The 12,431-nt window shown below is 44.6% G+C and overlaps 1 protein-coding gene across 7 annotated transcripts in view; it reads right to left on the bottom strand.

Annotated features, from left to right (window-relative positions):
* EML6 (EMAP like 6) overlaps nucleotides 1–12,431 on the bottom strand; it is a 160,360-nt gene that overhangs the window by 102,560 nt on the left and 45,369 nt on the right. For 6 of the 7 annotated variants that reach the window (XR_014166234.1, XR_014166235.1, XM_081903624.1 and 3 more), the window contains exons 3-5: nucleotides 10,563–10,722; nucleotides 4,621–4,719; nucleotides 2,624–2,692 (exon numbers count right to left, since the gene is read on the bottom strand). Coding sequence is in view for 4 of the 7 variants with exons in the window: in XM_081903624.1 (XP_081759750.1) it covers nucleotides 2,624–2,692; nucleotides 4,621–4,719; nucleotides 10,563–10,722 (328 nt within the window). In the remaining 3 variants the exon portion in view is untranslated. Of the gene's footprint in view, nucleotides 1–2,623; nucleotides 2,713–4,620; nucleotides 4,720–10,562; nucleotides 10,723–12,431 lie in introns of those variants that run through there. The other variant, XM_081903625.1, reaches the window with a different exon arrangement.

Genomic DNA, 12,431 nt, shown 5'->3' on the forward strand with positions numbered 1-12,431 from the left:
ATACAGCTTCTGGGCCAGCATGACAGAGCCGCTTCTGGCGAACCAGAGCAGCGCACGGAAACACCGTTTACCTTCCCGCTGGAGTGGTACCTATTTAACTACTTGCACTTTGACGTGCTTTCAAACTGCTAGGTTGGCAGGAGCAGGGACCGAGCAACGGGAGCTCACCCCGTTGCGGGGATTCGAACCGCCGACCTTCTGATCAGCAAGCCCTAGGCTCTGTGGTTTAACCCACAGCGCCACCCGTGTCCCTTAATTAGTAAAGTAAGTGCGGACAAAAAATTGAATCTGTAAAGAGTCCCTGACACCAGGGGCGTAGGAAGGCGGGTGTGGGGGTGCGGTCCGCTCTGGGTGTCATCCCTGAGGGGGGGTGACAAAAAGGCACACTGCGGGGGGCGGCACTTACCACAGGGCCTGGCCTGCAGTGTGTCCGAGCCACGCGTCTCTCCTGGGAGTGACGCGGTGGCTTGGGCCCCCTGCGCTGCCCGAAATGGCAGCATGGGGCTTGTGTCCACCAGGCGGACTCCGTGGACAGCTCGCTGCACTGCCCCTGGGCGCGAATCGCCATGGCACCCCGGGGGCGGCTCGCCCCGCCCCGCCCCTCCGGATGCCGGAGCAGCTAGCTATAGCTACGCCCTTGACTGGCACTTGCCACAGATTTAAAGCACATTTCTCTCCATGCAAAGAATACTGGAAATTGAGGTTTCCCCTCCCTGCACCCTTAACAAGCTACAGTCCTAAGGATTATTTGGGTGTGTGTTCTTGAATGTGCTTTAAAATGATGGTGTGTTCACAGCACTTGTCTATTCCATATTGATGTAAGCACAGAGCCTAGGATTTGCCAATCAGAAGGTTGGTGGTTTGAATCCCTGCGACAGGGTGAGCTCCCGTTGCTCGGTCCCTGTTCCTGCCAACCTAGCAGTTCAAAAGCACCTCAAAGTTCAAGTAGATAAATAAGTACGCTCCGGCAGGAAGGTAAACGGTGTTTCCGTGCGCTGCTCTGGTTCGCCAGAAGCGGCTTAGTCATGCTGGCCACATGACCCGGAAGTTGTACACCAGCTCTCTTGGCCAATAAAGCGAGATGAGCGCCGCAACCCCAGAGTCGGTCACAACTGGACCTAGTGGTCAGGGGTCCCTTTACCTTTATCTTTTTGTGGTATTAGAATATTGCATTACTCCAGTCTTGGGTGTCTTATTTAAATGAAGTGAATTTGTACCCCGCCCATCTGGTTGGGTTTCCCCAGCCACTCTGGGCGGCTTCCAACGAAGATGAAAGATACACTAAAATGTCACATATTAAAAACTTCCCTGAACAGGGCTGCCTTCAGATGTCTTCTGAATGTCAGGTAGATGTTTATTGCTTTGACATCTGATGGGAGGGCGTTCCACAGGGCGGGTGCCACTACCGAGAAGGCCCTCTGCCTGGTTCCCTGTAACTTGGCCTCTCGCAGTGAGGGAACCGCCAGAAGGCCCTCGGAGCTGGACCTCAGTGTCCGGGCAGAACGATGGGGGAGGAGACGCTCCTTCAGATATTCTGGACCGAGGCCGTTTAGGGCTTTAAAGGTCAGCACCAACACTTTGAATTGTGCTCGGAAACGTACTGGGAGCCAATGTAGGTCTTTCAAGACCGGTGTAATATGGTTTCGGTGGCCGCTCCCAGTCACCAGTCTAGCTGCCGCATTCTGGATTAGTTGTGGTCTCCGGGTCACCTTCAAAGGTAGCCCCACATAGAGCGCATTGCAGTAGTCCAAGCGGGAGATAACCAGAGCATATACCACTCTGGCGAGACAGTCTGCAGGCAGGTAGGGTCTCAGCCTGTGTACCAGATGGAGCTGGTAAACAGCTGCCCTGGATACAGATTTGACCTGTGCTTCCATGGACAGCTGTGAGTCCAAAATGACTCCCAGGCTACGCACCTGGTCCTTCAGGGGCACAGTTACCCCATTCAGGACCAGGGACAACAAAATCCGACAAGTTGGTTTTCGTGCTGGGCTGCAGGACTGGCTACAGCTTCCGTTCCCCAATGCAGAACTAATTATGCTTAATTAATAAGGCTGAAATTGTTATGCGATATAATTGTTTAAATACATGTGTGTGAGTGTGTGTGTGTGTGCATGAGAGGGAGGACATCAGTAGATGCAAGTGCTACCCTGAGAAACAAAGAGAAATACAGAATAACATGGAATTTAATTGTAAATTGATATGTTGGAATTGGGTGTAGCAGCCAAAGAAAAAACGGCCTTGGAGAAAAAAGTGAAATACAAATGGAAAAATTGATTAAAATTGGTGATTGCAATTTAATGTTTTCCATTTTGTGATTATTTAAATTGCTGGTTCAAGTAATCTTCACTCCAAATCAATTCATCTTGGGGGAAAATGCAGAAAGAGAGAGAAAGCCAAGCAGGAAATAAATATTTCCTAAACTATACTATGTGTCCCTTCTGCTTTGCTTGATAAGCAGTCCGTCACTGCAATCACTTTATATTGAATAGTTCTGGAAGTTTGCCACACTGAGCTGGCTACATAACAGTCACTGCTTTAAAAAAAAATGTAAAAGAAAATATGCCAAGGAATTATAAAGAGTTTCTTTCATTGGCAATGAAAAGCATCAAAACCAATTTACCTTGATATGTTTCACTCCACAGCTAGCCACTCTGTTGGGTTGATAGGGGTCCCAGGAAATATCAAAGATCTGTCAAAAAATATTCAAAACTGCTACACTAAATTAGAAACCACATGCATTCATATCAGATATGTCATAAATTCAGTAAACGTATGCCTGGTTCTCTATAAAGTCCTAATGTTCTGTTACCAATAATATACGTGAATATAGCTGACTTTCCATATGGATGAAAAATGTTTACGGGAAGCACAAACAGCATCATGAAGACCATGTAAGGCATACAAACCTCTTGGCAAGTGTTTGCCTCAATTTCATTTATGTCTCCATCCCTCAGTGTCAAAAACAATCTACACATGTGACGGCAAAACTGACAATGGCTGGAAAACGCCAGTAAATAACACAGTTAGTAACAGCACAGCTGAAGGAACTGAACAAGACTTCAATAAGTCCCACTGGAGAGGAACAGGGAGATACAATACATGTACCCTATGAGGAACTGGGACGCGGGTGGCGCTGTGGGTTAAACCACAGGGCCTAGGACTTGCCGATCAGAAGGTCAGTGGTTCGAATCCCCGCGATGGGGTGAGCTCCCGTTGCTTGGTCCCTGCTCCTGCCAACCTAGCAGTTCGAAAGCACCTCAAAGTGCAAGTAGATGAATAGGTACCGCTCCAGCAGGAAGGTAAACGGTGTTTCCGTGCGCTGCTCTGGTTTGCCAGAAGCAGCTTAGTCATGCTGGCCACATGACCCGGAAGCTGTATGCCGGTTCCCTCGGCCAATAAAGCGAGATGAGAGCCGCAACCCCAGAGTCGGCCACGACTGGACCTTTACCTTTACCTTATGAGGAATGGTTGAAGGAGTTGGGTATGTTTAGCCTGGAAAAGAGGAGACTAAGAGGGGAGATGATAGCCATCTTCAAGTATCTAAAGGGCTGTCACACGGAAGATGGAGCAAGCTTGTTTTCTCCTGCTCAGGGGTAGGATCTAAACCAATGGATTCAAGTTACAAGAAAGGAGATTCCAGCTAAATGTCAAAAATAACTTTCTGACAGAGCTCTTTGACAAGTGGATCTGACTCCCTCGGAACGTAGTGGACTCTCTTTCTTTGGAGGTTTTTAAGCAGAGGTTGGATGGCCATCTGACAGGGATGCTATAGCTGTGATTCAATAATAATAATAATAATAATAATAATAATAATAATAATAATAATAATAATAATAATAATTTATACCCTGCCCATCTGTCTGGGTTTCCCCAGCCACTCTGGGAGGCTTCCACAAAGACCAAAAATAGACTAATATATCATACATTAAAAACGTCCCTGAACAGGGCTGCCTTAAGATGTGTTCTGAATGTCAGTAGTTGTTTATCTCTTTGACATCTGATGGGAGGGCGTTCCACAGGGCAGGCGCCACTACCGAGAAGGCCCTCTGCCTTGTTCCCTGTAGCTTTGCTTCTCGCAATGAGGGAACCGCCAGAAGGCCCTTGACGCTGGACCTCAGTGTCAGGCAGAATGATGGAGGTGGAGACGCTCCTTCAGGTATACTGGGCTGAGGCCATTTAGGGCTTTAAACGTCAACACCAACACTTTGAATTTTGCCCTAGTCTTCGCCACTGCAAATGGCAACTTGGAAAGATGGAAGGGGGGTGCTTGATTAGGGAAATGGCACAGGGGGAAAATAAACATACACCCTGCCCATGTCCCTTCTCCAATCAAATTAGCAGCCCCTGTTGTTGCTTTCAAGTAGAGAAAAAAATTGTTGGGAGATCCTATCATGGAAGTCCCACTTATGAATTTCCCTCTCTATAATATCACAAAATATCATCTTCTCACAATAATTTATTAAACTAAATTATAATATTGTATTTCTGTGAGCATTAGCTTAATTGGGGGTGGGGGGGAGAGAAGTTAACAGCTCCATCAATGCAACAAAAAGGGTTACAGGAAATATTTCAGAAATATTACAAAAAACGTTTATGCCAAACGCATTAGCTGATTACCCTGTCTGAGTGGCCAGTAGCTGATGCAAGAAGTTTTCCTTTCCTCCATTCCCAAATGCAGACTGTGTTTTTGGCATCTAGTCCCACCGAAGCGAGACGCTGAAAGAAGAAGAAACGAACGATTTTGGTAAATGAACACCCACTCAGGAGTTAGCTATTCACTGCAGTCATAAGAAGCATCTTTATTTGCATTAGCGACTAGCCAAAGCAATAAAATAAAATACAACGTACTGAAAGATAGAGGTAAAAAAACCCCCTTAAGTATGCAAAATACATTCTGGAGGTTTACATCAATAACCAAATAACAGATCTTATTCTAATTGCCCCAGCTAAATTTTTCTGCAGTTTTTGCTGTCACCTGCAAATGGTGGAGTGACCTGTTGTGGAAAGTAGTAGAGGGGTAATAACCTCACTCCTCAGTTCTCAAATCTTCCTCAATAAGTTTTAAAATACTTTAACATTGGTATCCTGCATGCTGCCATCACCAGAACTATTCTAATGGTCTTAGAATTGAATTAAAGAGTTGGTTGAAACATCCCTGGAGTTAATTTGATTCCTCTATACTCTGTCAGTGGCAGCTGAATGCGTGAACTGATTCCATCAAAAAGTATCGTATTTCCAGCTTCAAAGTGGTTGGCAGATTTTAATAATGATGAAAATTAGCTACTGGAATCATATTTCAAAAAGGAAAGTTGCTGAGCTTTTTCAAAAATGCCCAAAAAAACCCCAACTTTTTCAATTGACGTATGGCAGCCCGACATATATAATGTAAGTTTAAATATTGTTTACCCTTGTTAAATTACAATTGCTCCTGGTTTTGGGAGTATATAACTGCATATTTTATTTCATGTTGGTGTTTATTTTATGAAGACAATTAAAATATTAATTATTAAAGGAAATATTTTTTTCCCCTGGTGAAACATAGGAATTTGCCTTGAACTGAATCAGACCTTTGATCTTTGACTTTTCTAGCTCTGCATTGTCCATAGCAGGGTTTCCCAAACTTGGGTCTCTAGTTGTTTTTGGGCTACAACTCCCATCATGCCTAGCTAGCAGGACCAGTGGTCAGGGATGATGTGAACTGTGGTCCAAAAACCGCTGGAGACCCAAGATTGGGAAACCCAGGTCTATAGCAGCCTTTCTCAACTTGGGTCCCCAGATGCTGTTGGAATACAACTCCCATCATCCCTGACCACTGGGCCCTGCTAGCTGGGGATGATGGGGGCTGTAGTCCAGCAACACCTCAGGAGGCCAAGTTGAGAAAGGCTGGTCTACAGGGATTGGCAGCAGCTCTCTGGAGATGCAAGCAGAGGCCTTTCGCAGCCATACTTAGAGATGCTGAGGATTGAACCTTTTCTATCACTCAGCTATAGCCCCTACCCAAATTAAGGACTTCATTTCCCTGCCCAAATGGACTTTTCTGGGATAAAGGTAAAGGTAAAGGGACCCCTGACCATTAGGTCCAGTCGTGGATGACTCTGGGGTTGCGGCGCTCATCTCGCTTTATTGGCCGAGGGAGCCAGCGTACAGCTTCCGGGTCTTGTGGCCAGCATGACTAAGCCGCTTCTGGCAAACCAGAGCAGCACACGGAAACACCGTTTACCTTCCCACTGGAGCGGTACCTATTTATCTACTTGCGCTGGTGTGCTTTCAAACTGCTAGGTACTGCTGCACAAAATGTCTATTTGCCAATTCACACACGTTGCAGCCATAAGGTGATGAATATGCATGTGTGAAGGATGGCAGAAACACCTGTCTGGTTTAACATGCACCTGAGTTGAAAACCTGCTTACTAATTTGTTACTTGTTAGCACAATAATGGTCCCAAGAAAATAGTCTAGAAGGACAGGAAACGTTCAAAGCTATTAATTTCAGTGCAAATGGAGAATCTCCTGTTACACTGAAATATCTTTGCGCTGCAAGACAGTGGCCTTTGAAATTTTGAAACCATTTCCTCAAAGCCTTTCTGAGCCTGAAAACCGTCAGTGCCTTTGAAGCTTTTCAAAGCACTGCCAGTCACCAGCAATGCAAAATTAATGGGGCTGGTTTAACTGGCTTGGTTCATTAGAAATACGCTCTGATGAAACTGGAATGGATAACCCACTGATAGGCTCCAACTAATGGGCACATGAACATTGGTGAGGCAATGCGACAAAACCATTTGCCGTTACAGAAGAAGATGCTGGAGCCGTTCATTCATACAGGTGAAAAGGTCCTGGGGCAAAACACAGCAGTGAAGACGGACAACACAAAAAAGACTGCAATCTCTGAGTGAATAACAAAGATTGTGGTCTCCCAGAAAACAGATAAAGGGTGGTGTCTGTGAGCAACATGTCACCTTCAGACAACTCCTCGACACCCATCAAGATCCCCTGCCACCCCATTTTTTAAATGGGGATGTGGATTTTTTTGGTTATAATACTATTTATTAAATACACCCCATGTCCGTAGATCTCAGGGTGGTTCACAACATAAAATTATAATGGTCGTATGTCCATGGTTTCCTATTGGTGGTCCCAGAGGGTCTGTGACACCATTCACAAAAGCTGCCATAGAGATATCAAAGTTTTCAAAAGTAGGGGGTCCACAACCTGGCTTTTGAGAAACAGGGGTTCTGCAGCACCTAGCTAATTGGCAACAACTGCCTTAGGCAGTGCTTCCTGCTTTTTTTGTTTGGTTATTGAGGTGTGGCGGCTGTGAGCTCTGCCAGTTTTTCTTGTATTAAATGAGTATTTTGTGGTGCCTGCAACAACTCCTAAGATGTCCAAATGTGCCCTGGGTCTAATAAGGCTTCAAGTTACAAGAAAGGAGATCCCAACTAAACATCAGAAAGAATTTTCTGACAGTTCGACAGTGGAATGGTCTCCCTTGGGAGACTGTGGGTTCTCCTTCCTTGGAGGTTTCCAGTCAGAGGTTGGATGGCCATCTGTCTTGCGTGCTTTAGCTGATATTCCTGCATTGCAGTGGGTTGGACTAGATGACCCTTGGGGTCCCTTCCAATTCTACAATTCTATGACCCCATATATATTTGCTCCCTACTATCCAGAAATAATATGAAGAAATCGTGACTGCTCAACAACCTTCGTGTCCGGGTGTTCACTTTTTGGAAGATGGCAACCCTACCACATTCACCTTACGATGAGGCTATCTTCTCCCTAGGCTACTTAAAAATACTGAGCTGGGAACCTCCTATAGGCCCTGTAAACAAGTTATTCTCACACATCAATGGAAACAGGGGAAATGTTAATTCTGTCTTGCACTCCTCCTCTCGCACGCTAGAACTGGCCTCTGGCAGGGAGTGCACAAGCCCTCAAGTCTTATGGATTAATTTATTTTCTTAGCTACCCTTGCTGGAGAACGGGAAATTAAAACCTGCCACACAGTTCAGCAAACAGAATTATGCCTCACATCTTTCAATAGCCCTTATTTAAACACCACTGAAATACAGCTAACTGTAGCAGCCCGAAAGGTGCATCTAGCTACCTCACCAAAGAATTTGGGGAATTGTAGTTTGAAGAGGATGCTGAGGTTCTTAACTCTCTAGTTTCTCTCCTCACAGAACTGTAATTCCCAGGAGAGGGAACGACTGTGAAACTAGTTTCCATATGCAGTGTAGATATACATTTAGAGGTGGCAATAGCTCTTGTCTCTTAGTGTTCCTGCCAAACTTTTCTATGAAAAAGGGAACAAGGGCCTGCAATTAATCATAAAGCTTACTGCAGATAACAACTGGGATGATTTAAACCTACTGGATGCCTAATGCCTCTCTCATTTCCTTCCTCTGGACAGAGAAGTATATTTTCAAGCAAATAAATCAGATTAGCTTCTAATTTCCTCCTTACTGCCCTGTGCCTGGCACAGATGAGAACAGAACAGCAGTTCTGTGAGAAACCAGCTTGGATGGTTTACAGGTAGTATTAAATTCACTCATATAAAACAGAATATTTGGTTTATGCCAGCAGTGATATAAAATGATAGCTTTTAAAAAGCAACAAAGGTTTCCTTTTCCCTTTTTTGAGGGGGTCTCTGGACTAGTGTTTTATTGCAGGTGTATTCTGAAATAGGTTCCCAACACAATAATCCCTTGGCCTGAAAGCAAGATGAGTACCGCAACCCCATAGTCGCCTTTGACTAGACTGAACTGTCCAGGGGTCCTTTACCTTTTATTTTTTTGACCTTTTTTAGTGCATTAGTTGTAGATTTAGTCTGCTTTATTAGGTGCTCTGCAATACTACCACATATTGCTTTCTGGAGGGACTACAACAAAAGCAGGAGAATAAAAAACCCCCAGAATGCTTGTGGTATGAAAAGTTGTGGGACGGGCACCTATTGGAAATGAAACAGTATGACCAACTCCAAAATATTTCCAGGTGCAAACGGTATTGAAAGTGGGGTTGTGTTGGACTGCCCCAGTATTGTCAAAAGTACAAATCATCATGAATGCACGAGGAAAAGGATGTCTGGAGAGGTCCCTAGTGAAGAAGCATACAGTTCCCAATGAGAAAACAAGAAGAGGGCTAAGAAAGCAGGCAAGGGGGGCAGGAAGGGCATTGTATACTGGCTTGTGAAATGCCAACATCAGGTGCCCCTCTATGAAATATTTGAAATGGCATACATCCCCCTTGCCCACAAATAGCAGAGTGCTAATGGTGACTTGATGAACTGTTCCTACTTATTCCATTTTTAACCAGCCTCTTTGGCCCCAGCAGAGCTTTCAGGGTAGCTCACAATGCACAGTGAGATACCTTGGTTCTCAAATGCCTTTGTACTGAAACAACTTGGAACCCAAACACTGCAAACCAAGAAGAAAGTGTTACGGTTTGCGAACATTTTTCGGAAGCCAAACGTGCTCTGTTTTGAGTGTCATGCTTCCAATTTGAGTGCCACACTTCCATTTTGAGTGTTATGATTCTAATTTGAGTGCCTTACTTCCATTTTGAGTGTTACACTAAGGTCTGTCTGTTTTTGCTATTTATTTTGCGTTTTTGTTTCTGCGGCTCTTTTTTGTTTTGCTTTTGTGACTGTGGGGAACCCAGTTCAGCTGATTGATTGATTCACTATGTGACTGCAGTACATTATTGCTTTCAATTTATGGATCAATGGTCTCTTTGGTAGTAAAATCCATGTTAAATTGCTGTCTTGGGGGTTGTTTTTAAAAGTCTGGAAAGAATTAATCCATTTTGCATTACTTTCTATGGGAAAGCGTGCCTTGGTCTTGGAACGCTTTGGTTTTGGAATGGACGCCCGGAACAGATGAAGTTTGAGAACCAAGGTACCCCTGTATATACACCTGAACCACTAAAACCTCAGTTACAAAACAATCCAATGAAAACCATGAAAACACAGCAGGGTGGTATATTCTAATTTCAAATTCAAAATCCTTTATTAGGCATAACACACCACACATTAACTAACAAGCATCATATACAGACTGTATAAAATACGGGCTCAGCAAACACAATTTATCCCAGTCTTATTCTTAACTCCAAGAAATAAATCGATGAACATAGATAATATAATACAACATAGCAACATCACCTACCATTAAAAACCACTAAGTCTCTTTATCATGGCCCATTCTTTCTTCATGGACAGCACTTAAAAATTCAGCCGCTATTAAAGTAATTTGGTCATCGCTGTCCACCAGCAGGTCCTGAACAGTTGGTTGTGTAAAAATCTGTCTATTAAATTTTAGGGCCTCAAATAATTGTCCTCTGGCGCAACTGCCAAAATCACAGGAAAAGAATATATGCTCCAGAGTATCGGGTTCCTGCTTTCTGCATTTGCAGAGACTCTCTGATTCTGGGATAGCTAAGTATCTTCCTCTCACTAGGGTGGTATATTAAGGTGGCAACAAAGAGGAATGAAAGATGCTGCTAAGCCATCTCAGCCTGGTACTCCAAAGGCCTTCTGAAATGACTAGGTCTTAGCCAAATACATACCTGGCCGTCTGAATCAAAAGCCAAGCAGGCAACTCCGTGGGTATGAGCATCCTTCAGGATGGAAACGGTCTGTATGTTGTAGGAGTCCCAGATGCAAATGTAAGGGTCCTTCCCAACTTGCCCTGTAGCAACCAGGGTTTTTTCCGGGTGCAGAGCTAGACTGGGGGGATAGTTCAAAAATAAGGGTTCAGTACCACGTTATCAGAGAATGCACTCATTGTTATTTTTGATTACACATTTTCAGTAACGCTCTCAACGGTTATTTTATCAGTGCATGAATCGCTGCCCCTTACCCCATCCATATTCATTCTTTTTGTGAACACGGAAGTGGGACCTGCAACAAAATGTTGCAGTGCATCCCAGGTCTCAAACAGTAGTGCTCTTGTTCAAGGTTCCAGGCAGTTGATTGCTGCCCTGCTCCACCTCCAGTTTTTCTTTTGCAATTGGCACTGCAAGGGGTGTCATCCTTTAACCTTCATAAGGTCTCACTGTGTGATCCAAGGGGGCTCTGAGGCTCTCTCTACACTGCATATGCTAGAAGGAGACCAGCGGAGGAGAAGTCAAAGCACATGCAATTTCAGGTGTAAAATTTCTCTGGCCCAGGAAACCAGGTTTGGCGACAGATGCTTGATGCTGCTTTTGTCTGCCAGATCATACTACTTCTCCCTTTAGACATACAAAGGCCCTCAAGCCCACACAAAGATAGAGGGAGTTCTTGCCCCACAATTCATAATAGCTACTCTGAAGGGCGATCTTGCTTTGCAAGAGGAAATAACTGCACTCTCCCCTATAACCAAAGGGACGCAGGTGGTGGTGTGGGTTAAACCACAGAGCCTAGGACTTGCTAATCAGAAGGTCGGCGGTTTGAATCCCCGCGACGGGGTGAGCTCCCATTGTTCGGTCCCAGCTCCTGCCAACCTAGCAGTTCAAAAGCACATCAAAGTGCAAGTAGATAAATAGGTACCGCTCCGGCGGGAAGGTAAACGGCATTTCCGTGCGCTGCTCTGATTCACCAGAAGCAGCTTAGTCGTGCTGGCCACATGACCCGGAAGCTGTATGCCGGCTCCCTTGGCCAATAAAGCGAGATGAGCGCCACAACCCCAGAGTCGTCTGCGACTGGACCTAATGGTCAGGGGTCCCTTTACCTTTACCTTACCCCTATAACTATACCCTGCCCTTACCAATCACATAGCAAGGCAAACTCAACATGGAATTCCAACAGGAGAGAATAACAGTTCTTCTACCATTCTTATTCTTATCCAGTGCTTTTTCCACCTGGGGGTACACAGGGGTACGCATACCCCCTAAACATTTTGTGAATCTGAGTTTGGCCTCATTGAGGGGCAGTATTTCAATGAGTAGGAAAATGAGAATACCCCTAAACATTTTTTTAAAATAGAATAAAGCACTGTTTTTATCCAAAGTGACTTACAAACAAATAAACACCCACACCCCCCACACAGATACAATAAAACCGGGGGTGGGGATGGGATTCATTAAGAACATCCCACCCACTTCTAAAAGGCCACAGATATTTGAAGGCCAAAAGTTCTACATTAACTGCCCGGACTTTTATTTATTTAAAGTATTTTTACGCCACTCTTCACCAAAAATGGTCCCAGAGTAGCTTATATAAGATGAGTTACAGATAGGTAGCCGTGTTGGTCTGCCATAGTCAAAACAAAAAAAATTCCTTCCAGTAGCACCTTAAAGACCAACTAAGTTAGTTCTTGGTATGAGCTTTCATGCGCATGCACACTTCTTCAGATACTTCTTCAGATACCTGAAGACACTTCTTCAGGTATCTGAAGAAGTGTGCATGCACACAAAAGCTCATACCAAGAACTAACTTAGTTGGTCTTTAAGGTG

The sequence above is a fragment of the Podarcis melisellensis genome, assembly GCF_964234715.1.
Source record: "Podarcis melisellensis genome assembly, chromosome: 3".
Classification (NCBI taxonomy): Eukaryota; Metazoa; Chordata; class Lepidosauria; order Squamata; family Lacertidae; genus Podarcis; species Podarcis melisellensis.